This window comes from Lutra lutra, chromosome 5, assembly GCF_902655055.1.
Source record: "Lutra lutra chromosome 5, mLutLut1.2, whole genome shotgun sequence".
NCBI classification, from domain to species: Eukaryota; Metazoa; Chordata; class Mammalia; order Carnivora; family Mustelidae; genus Lutra; species Lutra lutra.
This window is the reverse complement of record NC_062282.1, coordinates 86,235,928-86,252,238: the sequence shown is the minus strand read 5'-3', so window position 1 is coordinate 86,252,238 and position 16,311 is coordinate 86,235,928. Positions and strand designations below refer to the sequence as shown.

At 41.1% G+C, this 16,311-nt stretch overlaps 1 protein-coding gene across 1 annotated transcript in view; it reads left to right on the top strand.

Annotated features, from left to right (window-relative positions):
• CDC20B (cell division cycle 20B) overlaps window positions 1-14,512 on the top strand; it is a 45,615-nt gene extending 31,103 nt beyond the window's left edge. Inside the window, exons 7-12 of the mRNA XM_047731790.1 lie at window positions 1,355-1,551; window positions 2,902-2,996; window positions 6,243-6,468; window positions 8,565-8,690; window positions 9,156-9,273; window positions 14,328-14,512. Of these exons, the coding sequence (XP_047587746.1) occupies window positions 1,355-1,551; window positions 2,902-2,996; window positions 6,243-6,468; window positions 8,565-8,690; window positions 9,156-9,273; window positions 14,328-14,512 (947 nt within the window). The remainder of the gene's footprint in view (window positions 1-1,354; window positions 1,552-2,901; window positions 2,997-6,242; window positions 6,469-8,564; window positions 8,691-9,155; window positions 9,274-14,327) is intronic.
• The last annotated feature ends 1,799 nt before the right edge of the window (window positions 14,513-16,311 follow it).

The following is a 16,311-nucleotide window of genomic DNA, read 5'->3' as shown; positions in this document are numbered from 1 at the left end:
TAGTAGAAACTGGAGAGTAGAGCTAGGAATTTCCAGGTATCACTTATAAGCTAGTGATCGCTTCTTCTAGATAGACTGTAGTTGGGTGGTATTTTTGGTTTAAAATGATGGTGGCATCTTTCATATGGATGAAGGATGTCTCTGTAAGGGTTAGGTGTTTTTCCCCTATGTTTATTGCAGTATTATTTATAATAACCAAATTATAGAAGCAGCCCAAGTGTCCATTGATAGATGAATGGATAAAGAAGATGTGGTATGGGGGCGCCTGGGTGGCTCAGTGGGTTGGGCCGCTGCCTTCGGCTCAGGTCATGATCTCAGGGTCCTGGGATCGAGCCCCGCGTCGGGCTCTCTGCTCGGCAGGGAGCCTGCTTCCTCCTCTCTCTGCCTGCCTCTCTGCCTGCTTGTGATCTCTCTGTCAAATAAATAAATAAAATCTTAAAAAAAAAAAAAAAGAAGATGTAGTATGGGGGTGCCTGGGAGGCTCAGTCATTAAATGTCTGACTTTAGCTCAGGTCATGATCTAGGGTCCTGGGATTGAGCCCCACATCAGGCTCCACATTCAGTGGGGAGTCTGCTTGTCCCTATCCCTCTACCCCTCCCCATGCTGTGCTCTCTTTCTCAAATAAAAAATCTTAAAAAAAGATGTGTTATGTTTTAATACACATATGCTTGAATTTTATTCAGCCATAAAAACCCCCAAATCTCTCCATTTACAACAACATGTATGGATCTAAGTGAAATGCATCAGTCAGAGAAAGACAAATACCATACGATGAAGAGACAAACCAAAAAGCAGACTCTTAATTATGGAGAACAAACTGATCCTTGCCTGAGGGGAGATGAGTGGATGGGATGGGTGAAACAGGTGAAGGGGGGATTAAGAGTATACTTATCATTATTAGCACTGAGTGATGTGTAAAATTGTTGAATCACTATTTTGTATACCTGAAACTAATATAACACTGTATATTAAGTACACTGGAATTAAAATAAAAAAAAAGGCCAGATAATTTCAATTAAAAAATTTGCTTTTAATTTTTAGTGATCTGTTAGATAAAATCCATGTGTACTAATAATGGTAGATGAAACTTCCAAGTTCTCGAAATGACTCTAAATAAATACATTTGATTATGAATAGTAAGATTATTATTCACTAGACTGTGACTCTTGATACAGAATTCTAGTTTTTATTTTTGAACTTCTAATGATCTGTTTACCTATGTGATTCTCTTTCCCAGTTGATCATGGGAAAGGTATTAATTTTATTTATCTATCTGTAAAAAAAGTTGGTTAGTTGAAAATATTTTTTATTTGGCTAAAATTATTACTCTAATATGAAATGCCTTTCTTATAGATCTGAATACTCTAGATTGGAATTTTCAAAATCTAGTTGCTATAGCCCTTGGATCCTCTGTATTCATCTGGAATGGGGAAAACTACAATGTGATTGAAAATATAGACCTACCTATCAATTGTAACTATATATCTTCTGTGTCCTGGGTAAAAGATGGAAACTGCCTGGCAGTTGGCACCAGTGAGGGAGAAGTACAGGTAATGGGCAGTTTTTTTTTTCCCTCAAAATGTGCTCTGTGTAATTGCTAGATAACTAAAACTGACCTTTAATAACAAATTAATATACAATAGAGACTCTATATTAGTTGTGGTGCTTGAAACTATGGGGAGTGAGAAGATATGGGATTCTGGTTCTTTTCTGAATGACATTTAATGAGGACTTAAGGATACTCAACCTAGCTTTTGTTTCTTTTTTTCTTCACACAATCTCCTTCTGCTTATTGACCTTTTTTTTTTTTAAAAGATTTTTATTTATTTATTTGACAGACAGAGATCACAAGTAGGCAGAGAGGCAGACAGAGAGAGAGAGAGAGAGGGGGAAGCAGGCTCCCCGCTGAGCTTGATTCCAGGACCTTGAGATCATGACCAGAGCTGAAGGCAGAGGCTTTAACCCACTGAGCCACCCAGGCGCTCCTGTATTTACCTTTTTAAAAGTATTTTTTCCCCCAAAGATTTTATTTTTTTTTAAGTAATCTCTACACCCAATGTGGGGCTTAAACTCACAACTCTGAGATCAAGAGTGGCATGCTCCTCTGATCAAACCAGCCAGGTGCCCCTACAAGTCTTTTCTCTTGTATTAAAGTTGGGTTTGTAGAATCCCCAGGGTAAGGACTTCAGAGAGAGAAAGATAACCTTCAACTCTCCTTTTTCACCTCAAGTTATGATCAGGAGTAGGATCACTTAAAATGAATGAATTTTTTTTTTTTCCTGATAGGCTCTCTGAAATGGGAATTTACCGTTTCCATCAATCTATTTAATTTCTCATGTATTATTATTACTAACAATACTGTAAACAATATGGCTCATGTGTTCAGTGTGACTTTGGAGGGTCACAGATGGCTCTCATTGCTTTCTCATCTCTACAGTGATACTGGATGCTATGAAGGTTATATCACGATTTCTTCTCACACCGAAGTTCTCATTTCTCATATGGGTCAGAGTATCGTATATAGGTGGCAGGAAGGGAATCTCTTAGCCTGTCGGTGGATTTCTAGATATGAAACTAGAAATGTGAGAGCCATTCTCAAGCTGTGGCTGCCCATTGAATTCACCTGGGGAGCTTTAAAGCAATGTCATAAAATAAACTCCGTATCCACAGACTCTACCTCCGTTATTAAATCAGAATGGCTAGCATGAATGGCGAGCCCCATTGGTGATGTCATATACAGACAGTGTTGAGAAATGCTGCCCAGGGTTAAAGGAGCTGAGCTTTCCCTTAGTACAAGGGCTGGCAGTAGCTACATTAATTGCTATCAGGCTTTTAAGAAGACAGTGGACTGTGAAAAAGACAATGCTATGTAACTCTGTTTATTCATTTTTTGTTTTCAGTTATGGGATGTGGTAACTAAAAAGCAGCTGAGAAATATGCTTGGTCATTTGTCGGTGGTTGGGGCTCTGAGCTGGAATGACTATATTCTCAGCAGGTAAGAAGCATCTTAATGGAATGAATTATATTTGTCTCACCGAGTGATTATGGGTGCTGAGTGAACAGAACTATAATATTTAAAGCCAGAAGCAAAAGCAAAACCAACCGCAGCCAAACAGGATATTGGTTAGGCAGTTATGATCCTACCCTCTTGAATATCCTGCTCCTCTGGTGATGTAAGTGGTCCAGTGGCCACAGGCACCAGGTTGGCTACGTGCCTGCACCATGTGCTGGTACTGGAAAGTGAGGTTCAGGATCCACTAAATTGTTCAGACAAAAGGTAAAACTCTGTTTAAGCAAAAAGTTTCTCTGCACCAAGTAATACCTACCAGGAGGATAATTTTGTTGAAAAAAAGTATTTAATGCTGTCAGGATCAATAATTTGGAATATGGTAAGCTTTCTGGGGCACATTTCCCATTCATAGATCCACAGATGTTAGAGCTGGAAGGAACCTCATAGATCAGCCAGTTCCACAGTTCTCACACTTGAGCACCCATCAACATCCCCTTAAGGGCTCCTTACAACACAGATTGCTGGTCCGTCTCCAGGAACTTCTGATTCAGTAGGTCTGGAGGGGCTCTGATAATTTGCATTTCTAATTTCTGAAGTGATGCTCATGCTTCATCACTTTTGAGAACTACTGATTTAGTCTAACTAACCAGAAAGTTTAAATGACTTGTTCGTACGATCTTACATAATTGCTTTTAACAATTGCCATTCCTTTTTTTTTTAAAGATTTATTTATTTATTTGACAGATAGAAATCACAAGGAGGCAGAGAGGCAGGCAGAGAGAGAGGAGGAAGCAGGCTCCCGCCGAGCAGAGAGCCCGATGCAGGGCTCGATCCCAGGACCCTGGGATCACGACTCGAGCCGAAGGCAGAGGCTTTAACCCACTGAGCCACCCAGGTGCCCCTGCCATTCATTTTTTAAAAAGATTTTACTTTTTGAGAGAAAGAGAGCACAAGCAGGGGGAGCAGCAGAGGGAGAGGGAAAAGCAGATTCCCTGTTGAGCCAGGAGCCCCATGTGGGACTCGATCCCAAGACCCTGACATCATGACCTGAGCCAAAGGCAGAGGCTTAACCAACTGAGCCAACCAGGTGCCCACGGCCATTCATTTATTTTTTTTAAGAATTTATTTATTTGACAGAGAGTGAGAGAAGGAGAGAGAGCACAAGCAAGGGGAGCAGCAGAGGGAGAGGGGGAAGCAGGCTTCCTGCTCAGCAGGGAGCCTGATGCAGGACTCGATCCCAGGACCCTAAGATCATGACCTGAGCTGAAGGCAGAGGTTTAACCCACTGAGCCACCCAGATGCCCCACCACTGCCATTCATTTTTATACTGTAGTTCTTAAGGTAGGTTTAAATTAAATAAATTCCAAGGTCTTTTACAATTTCTTTAAGTACCTGAGATATAAACTTAAGATTTCACTATCTTGTGATTATAGGTCAAACTTAAAGCTGCTTAAACAAAATAGCACATAAAGGGCTATTTATTGTGCGAAGTTGTTATAGTGAGGTCAGTTCTCTATTTAAATTCCTTTTACAGTCTGTGTTGTTTAAATTTGGTTTTATTATCCATGAACAGATCCTATCTTATAATAGCAGCTAATATTTTTGGAGTAATGTGTGCCAGGCTTGCTATACTCTTTATGTGTTTTAATCCCTGCAGTAATTCTGTGTTGAGTTGTTTCTAATCTCCAACCAACCTGTTGCTAATGAATCAACTGAGACACTAGCCTGAGGTCACATGGTTAGTAAAAGGGGCAGAGTCGGGCTTTGAGCCCAGGTGGTCTGGCCACAGATCCCATATTGTTCATCAGAAGGCTGTTTAGTGTGGTGCTTGAATCATTTTTAAAAAGACGACTCTGGGGGTGCCTGGGTGGCTCAGTGGGTTAAGCCTCTGCCTTTGGCTCAGGTCATGATCTCAGGGTCCTGGAATCGAGCCTCGCATCGGGCTCTCTGCTCAGCAGGGAGCCTGCTTTGCCCCCCATCCAACCCCCCAATCTTCCCCCCTGCCGCCTCTCTGCCTACTTGTGACCTCTGTCAAATAAAGAAATAAAATCTTAAAAAAAAAAAAAAAAAAGACAACACTGGGGCACCTGGGTGGTTCAGTGGGTTAAAGCCTCTGCCTTTGGCTCAGGTCATGGTCTCAGGGTCCTGGAATTGAGCCCCACACTGGGGCTCTGCTAAGCAGAGAGCCTGCTTCCCCCCACTCCCCTGCCTGCCTCGCTGCCTACTTGTGCTCTCTCTGTCAAATAAATAAAACTCTTTAAAATAAATAAATAAATAAAAAGACAACACTGGATTTTGAGAAATTTCAGAAATAATTGTAGGTAATTGTTTACTTGTTCCTTGGAGAAAATTAGTCTGGGAGGAGTTCATTATCTTTGATAAAGTGATATGATCTTTATCATTCTTTGGATCCAAATCACTACCAGTAAGTAGAGATTATCTCCTGATTCTGAATCACATTGCAGTTTGCTGTGACATTCAGAGAGTTTTATACTCTTTTTAGACATGAGTGGCACTAACAAAATTAAGAGTGATTTGTAGCTTAACAGAAAAAGGAAATAATACATTTCTATCTCTGACATTTCACTATAAATATATATTGCATTGAGATAATATGAAATATTCTGAATTCCAGAAACATTTCGTATGTTCAGTACATAAAGAACTCCCTGGGGAAATATGGAAATCTTTAAAATTTATCATTTCCATAGCTGCCTGCATCATATTGAAGTCATTAGAAGTATCTGTCAAAATGGGGTGCCTGGGTGACTCAGTTGGTTAAGTGTCTGCCTCTGGCTCAGGTCATGATCCAGGAACCCTAGGATCGAGTCCCATATCAGGCTCCCGGCTCAGTGGGGAGCCTGCTTCTCCCTCTCCCTTGGCCCCTGTCAACCCCATTCTCTTACTTGCTTGCATTCTCATTTTCTCTCAAATAAACAAACAAACAAAAAAATAAAATCTTAAAAAAAAAAGAAGTATCTCTCAAAGGATATCATCTCATTATCCACATTTGAAACTTTGCCACAGAAATTTTTTTCGCTTGTGCTAATAGTCACCTAGGCAGAATACTCTATCCTTATGAACCCAACGAATGTTCAAAAACTGTGTCTTGAATCTGTCCTGTGGGGTCTTTTGGTAGTTTGAACTATGCTTTCTTTCATGTTTTCAAATGCTTATTAGCAATAGGGCTTGAGTTTTCTGTCAGGAACCTGCCCCTTTACCTCTGTGCAGCGGGTCAAGGCTGGGCCGTGTTTATCATCACGACGTTCGGGTCACCCAGCATCACGTTGGAACACTTCACCACAAGCAAGCTGTCTGTGCTCTCAAGTGGTCCCCTGATGGCAGGCTGCTTTCCAGTGGCTGTAGTGATGGACTGCTGACGATATGGCCCCATGACCCGGGTGCAAAAGCCCATGTTCAACCCCTGAAAGTCATAGCCCAACCTACAGCAGTCAAGGTAAGACATCCAATAGCTTTCCAGGTTGCTGTCTACTCAGAGATCACTGAGCATCCTTCACACCTGAGAACAAAGCCATTAAGCTAATGCTCTGAGATTTTTCTTCCCCTAGAATTTGTTTTGGATTTTGCCATCATTCTCTTGAAAGACAACCCTATTTATACCCTCCATGTGTCTGATTTTGTGGTTGTAAGTAACTGAAACCAGAGATAAGCGAGAGCTTCTGCAAACAAATGTAAATATATTTTCTCTTTCGACAGAGTCCTGGGTACATACAGCTGCTTTCAATACCGTCCAGACCTAGGGCCTTAAATGATGTCATTAAAACTCTTTCTCTTTGGCTCTTGGCTCTGCCTGTCTCTGCTGAGTTTCATTCTTTATTCAGACATTTTGTGGGCAAGATGGCTCTTAGCAGCTTCAAATTCAGATCCTCCCAGATGGAACTGATTAAGAAACTACGGTTCCTTGTTACTCTGATAGAAAAGTCCCGGGCGCCTGAGTGGCTCAGTGGGTTAAGCCGCTGCTTTCAGCTCAGGTCATGATCTCGGGGTCCTGGGATCGAGCCCCGCATCGGGCTCTCTGCTCAGCAGAGAGCCTGCTTCCTCCTCTCTCTCTCTGCCTGCCTCTCTGCCTGCTTGTGATCTCTCTCTGTCAAATAAATAAATAAATAAAATATTAAAAAAAAAAAAAAGTCCCAGAACTCTGGTGTGACTTTGGGCACATTCTCCTCTCTCAGCAGTAACTGTGGTCAGACAGATGGGTACACTGGCTGTCCAGACCTACCTGAACTCACACCCCTGAAAGGAAACCCACTGTGAAAAGGAGGAGGAGAAAGGATGCTTTAGAGTTAAACCAATATTCCATCAAGCTCTGCACAATATTTTTTAAAAATTTCTCTGTATTTTAAATTCTTATTTCTAGTAAAAACAACAACAACAACAACCTGTACTTTCATTCCTTTGGCATCACAGATATATGTATTGACCTCAACATTGTCCCAGAATATTTATCACTCACAGAACAAAGAAATGGTTCTACTTTATTACCTCTGAACAAATTTGTTAGAATGAGAACTTACCAAGTTAACACAGAGTTTCCTGATACAGGGTGTAATATGTCCTACCAGCTGCTAACGCATGGTAGTGGCTCAGTACTCTGGCTTATGGTTTTAATATCCACAGGACATTAAGAATGATTTAAGGTCCAAATTCCCATCTTTAATGATTTCAGAGAAATTTAGGGAAAATGTATGTAAAATACTCTGCGAACAAAATACAAAAACCAAACAAAGCAAACTAAAAAACAAAAAACAAAAAAAAACCAAAAACCCAACACGTGAAAAACCCAAGACAAGCAAAACAAGTTACTTTCTTATGTGCCTTGTCAGAAATACAGCAAATTGAACCAAGGGCCTCTGAAGTCTGAGCGAGCCAAGCCTTGGGCAGCTAATGGCAGGATGGACATGCAGATAAGGATACATGGATAAATACAATGGAAATATTTATTAGACTGTCCTTTAAAATTAGTGTTACTCATCATTTCAATTGTCAGCATAAATATGCAATACTGAACCTTATTTTTCAGGATTACCTGTAGTCATTTATAAGGAAGTAAATCAACAGCAATTTTCCTTTCTGAAATGTATTAGGAGTTGAAATGCATGAGAGTTTTGGGGGTGCAAGCAATCATGTGTGGCTCCATTTTGTCCTTTCTTCTCTGACCTAGAACCTAAAGACACAGGTAGACAAATGAGAGAAAAATTCATTTCATCATCAGATTCCAGGGGGCACATGTCACCTGTTCTCACATGTCACAGCAGATTCTTACCCCATAGGACACGTTGAGTGTAGTTTTTAAAATATATTATTGGGTGATTTTTCTTTGTTTAAAATATTGGCAAATTGTTCTCAAAATTTGAGGAAGGCACCTAATAGGTGATTTCTAGTCCCTTAGAAGTAATCTCTAGAGAGTGCCTTTGCTCCTGCCTTTAGATCAGAGCTCCAGGAGAGCCGTGGTATATGGTGTGAAGTGTGTCACCTTCACAAGTTCACTTCCTCCAAGCCTGAGCTGCCTGTGTGATTATTTGAACTTTCAAGGCCATGGATTGGTGTCCCTGGCAGTCTGCAGTCCTTGCTGTTGGAGGCGGCATGGAAGATGGACACTTACATGTCTTGGACATAAATACTGGGCAAAGCATCCAGACCCCAAGCACAGACTCACAGGTAAACATCTCTGCTGGAGTCTGCCTTCTCTTTGATCTTCTAGAACCTTGTGAAAATGATCGCTATTAGAGCATAGGACCCAAACACATCTCTCTGTACTTGTGAGTCTATAAAGACTTCAGCTCTTGGCAGTTTGTTTTTGTAGAACGTTTCTCTGTGGGTTGCAAGTTGATTTGTGTATCTTTTCCTTCCCCCTCTATTTCCCACACTTTCCTTCTTTCTCAGCACTGCTTTGACTGTGCTCAAATTTGTAGGTTCATTGCACCCAAACCTATTTGTATGCTTAATCTTCTGTTGGCTTGGGATCAACTTTCCTAAAACTAAAATAGTTCCTCTCACACCTTAACCCCAGCTGTGGACTGGAGGAGGGATGTGGACAGAACATATCACCTGGTATCCATTTGAAATACATTCATAATGCATCAGACATTGCTATAACTGTATTTTTTTTGGCCATTATTACAGATTTGTTCCCTAATTTGGCTACCTAAGACAAAGGAGGTTGCAAGCGGCCAAGGTAGTCCCAAGAATGATGTGACTGTGTGGGCCTATCCTGGTCTGTCCAGGTCATGTGGATTTTTGGGTAAGCACACAGGTGACTAAAATGCATGTTCCCATTGCTAAGTGAGCTGTCACTGGCAGGAAAAGCCCTGAGTCAAAGTTCTCCTCTGGCTTTTTAAAGTTTTTATTTTATCAGGAAAAAAGACCTACATCCACCCCATCTCAGGGTGTCTGTAGATGAGTATTTCTGAATTTGACTCAGACTGTTCATCGCTTAGAATGGTCCTGTCTTCTCCTCTTGCTTACATGCATGGATGAAGAGTTATGATCAGGGAGAGTTTCCAAATGCTTTTTGAACTCTGGAATTAGCATCATAACTCATCTTTCCTTATTTTGCAGAAAAACCAGGAGTGCTACAACGTGTGGGTTTATTCAATATACATTTACTGTGTGTGAAGCACTTTTGGAGGTGGGGGGGGACATACATGTAAACAAGACAGACATCATCTTTGCCCTCAGGGAGCCCATACTTTAGTGGGAAGCAACAGACCGAAAACACCAAATGTCTACAGCGTTCCATAGTGATAATACCATGACTCTCTTTGTAGATTGTGTGAATGTTATTTGGCAACAACAAAACACCCTTAACAGAAAGACTTCCTGCTCCTGTCTGGTCTTCCTGGTCTGTCTGACCTCAGAATGACTTTGATATCCTTAAGCTGTTAGACTGTGTGATTTGGTGAATAAAAATGTAGACAGCTCTTGACAGAGCTACCTGGGTGGCCATGCCTGAGTGTATGAAGGACATGAATTGATCCTTTATATTTTAAATCATAAGATATGTAATTCATGGGATATGTTTTCTGATTAGGGAAATTATTTTATTTTATTTTTTTAAAGATTCTATTTATTTGAGAGAGAGCATGAGCGGTGGGCAGAGGGAGAGGGAGAAGCAGACTCCCTGCTGAGCAGGGAGGCTGACATGGGACTTGATCCCAGGACCCTGAGATCATGACCTGAGCCAAAGGCAGATGCTCAACTGACTGAGCTCCCCCAGGCACCCTAGAGAAATATTTTTAATGAAGCCTTAAACCTGGTTCTTTACAAAACTACAATTCCAGTAGATAGTTAGATCTTTCAGTGAGGTAGGGACCTCTGATAGATCCTGGAGTCAATTTGTTGATACTGGCAATAAAGAATGAACTTAACTGGTACATTTTCTTTCTTTTTTAGCCTTGACGAGTTATGAATTCTTCAGTCGTCATGTCTTGTGCTTTTTTTTCATTGATATTAGACAGAATTCCAAAGAGTACATTTAACCTTTTCTTCCTTTAACATGTTTATGATTAAAGAAGATGCAGTTACTTTCCAGCTTTCAGACACTAATGCTCATCTCTGACCCAGTAGTCTCAACCACGGGCATATTTCCCAGTGTTTAGCAGGGTGGTTGTTACATAAACATACATCAGGTGGTTAGCATTAAAAAGGTGAAATAGAATAGCAGAGAATGGAAACAATGTAAAAGTATGCATTATTTTGTGAAACTTTTGTTACAGTTGTTCAATACTATATGCGTGTTTAAATATGGGGTGGCAACATAAAATGTAGTTTTGAACGGTGGATTGTGGTCACAAAGCTTAGAAAAAAGCTATTCTAGATTATGGCCACGCCTTTCCTTCGTCTCACCCTGTTAACCACACTCATGATTCTCTGGTGGGAGAATTCTATTAAAGAGGTTTTCCCCATCTAACTGGAGAAAGAAGATAACTTAAGATCATTCTTCCCCTCACCTTCCAAAAGTTGTAATTTACAAACTTTGAAGCAGCGATATGTAACTTTCTAGCCTGTAGGTGAGGTCTGGCCTTTGATTTGGTTTCATAGTCCTTAGCACATGCATTGATAGGTAGTCTCCTTTATAATGATTGCTGCATGAAGAACACAAAACTTTCAAACAAAATCCTTTCAGTGATAATACTCTTGGAATTTAGGGATGTGAATCCTAAAGGATGGCCTTTGTCTAAGGTAAAGACGGCATTTCGCACTAAATCTAGTAAATTTAGATTTTCACTAATAGGAGAGAAGTGTTTCAAGAATGCTTCTGCTTCTTGCTGGTGAAGATTCGGAGAAAGGGGAAAACTCCTACACTGTTGGTGGGGATGCAAGCTGGTGCAACCATGGAGGCTCCTCAAAAAGTTGAAAATAGAGCCACGACCCAGCAATTGCACTACTGGGTATTTACCTTAAAGATACAAATGTAGTGATCTGAAGGGGCATGTGCACCCGAATGTTTATAGCAGCAGTGTCCACAATAGCCAAACTATGGAAAGAGCCTAGATGTCCATCAACAGATGAATGGGTAAAGAAGATGTAGTATATATATATACTATGGAATACTATGCAGCCATCAAAAGAAATGAAATCTTGCCATTTGCGACGATGTGGATGGAACTAGAGGGTATTATGCTTAGCGAAATAAGTCAATCAGAGAAAGACAATTATCATATGATCTCCCTGATATGAGGAAGTTGAGGGGCAATGGGGGGGTATGTGGAGTAGGAAAGGAATAAATGAAACAAGATGGGATTGGGAGGGAGACAAACCATAAAAGACTCTTAATGTCACAAAACAAACTGAGGGTTGCCAGGGGGAGGAGGGTAAGGAGAGGGTGGTTGGGTTATGGACATTGGGAAAGGTATGTGCTATGGTGAGTGCTGTGAAGTGTGTAAACCTGTAATAAATAATGTGTAAAAAAAAAAAAGAATGCTTCTGCTTCTAACCCAAACTCCATTTTCCTAACAAATTTTGGAGGCAGTTCTCCATTTTTTTTTAAAGTAAAGACATTTTTCAAAACCTGCTTTGGAAAAGATTTGGATTTTTTTTCTTTATTACTCCTTTTCTACTTTTTTCCCTTTCTTTCTCTTCATTTCAACACATTGTAATAAAAAAATGAAGGCATATTTAATACCTACTGTGTTTATTGAATTGACTTTTCTTAAGTTTAATTTAAAAACATTCATGTAATATTCTATATTTATCCTAACTAAATTAAGTGGTTTTCATTTACATTGCTTTAATTTATAAATGTTTAATTAAAAAATAAGGAGCAGTGGTATTCCCTAGGAAAAGAGATTCTTCTTTGCTGTGGGACTGGAGAATGGGCTAAAGGGTTAAAGCACTGAATGTGATTCTAGTTCTGGCTTTGCCATCAATTAGCTCTGTGACGTGGGACAAGGCACGTGGGACAAGTTACTGAACTTTTTTTCATCTATAAAATAAGGGAGTTGCTTTGTATCTATGAATCTAGATTTTTTTTTTAATGCACTGACACACCCAGAGTCAAACCCATGTCTCTTTGGGGGCATGTGTGCCTGTGCCCGTGTGCATATGTGTGCATGAGCATCCAGGCGACCATTGGGCATGATGTGTGTGGATGGAAAAATTCCTGTGTCTAAGAAATGTCTCCTTCAGGAGTGGAATATGTATACGTACTCTTTGCTCCTGAGAATCTGGTGTCAGAACACAAGATTATTTCTGAAATTCCAGATCTCATTTGAATTGAAAACTGTACTAGTTCTATGAGATGACTACCAACCTAGTTATATTTTATGTGTGTCCCCAAATACCTCCTCAGTCAAAAACTTACACAACCTCTTTCCTTCCCTCCATCCTCCTGGCCCCAGCCTTCTTTCATGGAGTCAGTTTTGTCTGCTTTGGCCTGAACATTTGATTGTTAGCCGTCACTGTTGGGTTAGGATAGATTTTGCCAAGTATTTTCCAAGGAACGTGAGCCATGTGAGAAGTTCATGTCAAAAGGACATGACTAGGGTGCCTGGGTGGCTCCGTGGGTTAAAGCCTCTGCCTTTAGCTCGGGTCATGATTCCAGGGTCCTGGGATCGAGCCCCATATCGGGCTCTCTGCTCAGCGGGAAGTTGGCTTCCTCCTCTCTCTCTCTCTGCCTGCCTCTCTGCCTACTTGTGATTTCTGTCTGTCAAATAAATAAACAAAATCTTAAAAAAAAAAGGACATGACTTTGGTCAACTAAGTTTCATAAATGCTGCTTATTATAATCTCTTCTCCCAAATAAAGCAGTCTTGAAATAAGGAATCCTGTTTAATTTTTTTTAACCTGGAGATCCCAAACTAATGTGAACATTAAACACTGTTTTCTTTTTTAATACCTATTAACCAACTTCATATGGAATTACTGTTCCACAAAATGTTCTTTGGGAGACGATCAGGTAGATAACAGAAAAAGGTGGATTGTCCCCAGAATTACATAACTAAGACTCATGTTTGCTTTGGGGTAGAGCTTTTTGGGTCCTTTCCTATTAATCTCCCTCAATTTATTTGATTATCTCCTTGAAACTTAGGTCCCAAGGGATGACTTTTTGGAGAGGATAAGGAGGATGGGATGGGTGGCTGGAGCATAGCAGTAGCAATTCCTGGCTGCTCGTGGAGTAGAGAAGATAGAGGTGATAATGGTTTGGGGCATGAGGGGCGTGGTGGACTAGAAATGATCCTGCCACTTGTCAAATCCCTGGAAGCTGTGATTGTGATTTTCTTTAGCAAAAAACTGATGTAATTAAGTCAAGGATTGTGAGATGAGATCATCCTGGATGGGCCCTAAATCCAATGACAAGTGTCCTTCGAAGAGACACACAGAAGAGAACAGGCACATGGAAAAAAGGGCCATGTGACACAGAGGCAGAGAATGGAGTGATGTGGCCGCAATTCAAAGATAGGAGGCAAGGGTTGGAAGCTCCCCTTCCAACCTCCAGAGGGAGCCAGTCCAGCCAACACCTTGATTCTGGACCTCTGGTCACCAGAGCTATGAGAAAAGAAATTTGTCTTGTTTCCAGCAGTGTGTGGTAATTTGTTTTGGCAGCCCTAGGAAACTAATAAAAGGGGGAAGAGCTCTGAAAGGGAAACCCAGTAAAGCAAAACCTCAGCCACCTGAGGTTGCTGCCTACAGTTCCCTCGGACTGGTGTTTACCATAGCAAAGGCACAGTGGGAGTGCCAGCTTCATATATGGCAGGTTTCAGAGCAGCCTTCACCCTGGGAGGGGATACGGGGCCCTCCACCTCAGCAACAGCCCTTGTAATGTGGGACATGAGCTGTCTTCCCTTCTTCCTGCAGGCCACAGAGGCAGAGTGCTGCACCTGGCTTTGAGTCCAGACCAGACCCGAGTATTTTCTGCTTCAGCAGATGGCACAGCCCGTGTATGGAGCTGCTGTCACTCAGCAACTCTACGAGCTCCAGCTTCCTCACTTCAAAGTGAGAATAAGGACAGTGGCTTTGTCTTCTCCACGGGGTTGTTGTGACTACCAAACTGGATGATGTGCTTTTCCTGAGGTGAATGTTCTCGTGACCTTTCTTCTCGTGCCTATTTGCTCTGCTTCCTCCTGTTCCATTCCCAGATACTATCTTTGCCTCTTCTCTATTTTCCCCTCCCTCATTCTCCTCTTCTTCTTCCTTCTTTTTCTTTTTTTCTATCTCTTCCTTGTTAGGGATGCATTTCCACTGTGATAGCAGAGATTTCTACAGCAGAGATTTCCAAACACCTTTTCCCCTCTTGACTTTTCTCCCAATCTCCAGCCTCATATTTCTTTCTGACTCTGGATATTTCCTTTCTGAGATCCTTTCCTGTTTTAGCTTAAACCAAATACATTAAAAACATCCCTTATTCACTTGAAAAATATTGGTTAAAATTCCACTATATGCTAAGCAGTATGTTAAGCATGCCCAGTATTTCCTCTCAAAATGAGATCCCCTATAGAACTCCCTTGTCCCTCTCCTTGCTCTCATCCCTATCTTGGTCATCCCATCATCCAGGTAACCTCCTGATTATTCCATTCCATGCTTAATCTGCTAACACCTTGTTCTCTTCTGTTTCATTCTAGTCATGTGCTGAATACCTGATGACCACTTCATTGTAATTCTTTCTGTTTTCCTCTCTTTATTCTTCATGGGTCTCCACCACACAGTTAGGCTACATTTCTAAAAGCATGGTGGTGATCTTCTCAGCCCCTGCTCAGAAACTCTCAATAACTCCCTATTACATAGAGCCCTCACCTCAACCTTAGGGTCCTGAGCCCTAGAACAGCCATAGACCAACTGAGCAAACTTGCATGTGGTCATAACACTTACAAGAATAAGACTTTGGATTTGATAATTGCTAAGTTTTTTTAAGGCTCGATCAGGCCATTGTTCTCTCTCTTTTTTAAAGTAAGCTCCATGCCCAGTGTGGAACACAACGTGGGGCCTGAACTCACAACTCTGAGATTAAGACCAGAGCTGAGATCAAGAGTCAGACTCTTAACGGACTGGGCCACCCAGTGCACATGTTCTTTTAAATTTTTTTTTTTAAGATTTTATTTATTTATTTGACAGAGAGAGATCACAAGTAGGCAGAGAGGCAGGCAGAGAGAGAGGAAGGGAAGCAGGCTCCCCGCTGAGCAGAGAGCCCGAAGTGGGGCTCGATCCGAGGACCCTGAGATCATGACCTGAGCCGAAGGCAGAGGCTTAACCCTCTGAGCCACCCAGGCGCCCCATCTTTTAAATGTTAATCCTTACTCATTTCCTGTGTTGACCCTGGGCTAGGTCTTTTGATTTCCTGCCTTTGTGCTTTTGTCAGAGCTTTTCTTCTAGTCTGGAATTTCTACTACTCTCTTCCTTTTCTTTCCTCATCAAAGTCTTAACCTCTCTAGGAAGTGTTTTGAGACGATGTTACTTGGGTTTGAACTCTTGGCATCAGTCTATACCATCCACTTGAACATTTCTTGTACCCTAAAGACTTCCCTGTACCTACTCTTTGTCAACACCTTTTCCATTATTCTGACCTCTACACGATACCTTTGTTTTATGCCAACCTGCAGATAAATGGAATCACATCTTTTATATTCTTTTTGACTTCTTTCACTCACTTTAGGCTTGTAATATTAATTCATGTTGTTACATGTAACTGTAGGCTTTCTTTTTCATTGCTGTGTAATATTCCCATGTATAAATGTATGACAATTGTCAATCCATCTTACTGTGGATAAATATTTTAGCTATTTTCCATTTTGACTTTAAGAATAAAGTTGTGGGGCACCTGAGTGGCTTAGTTGGTTAAGCATCT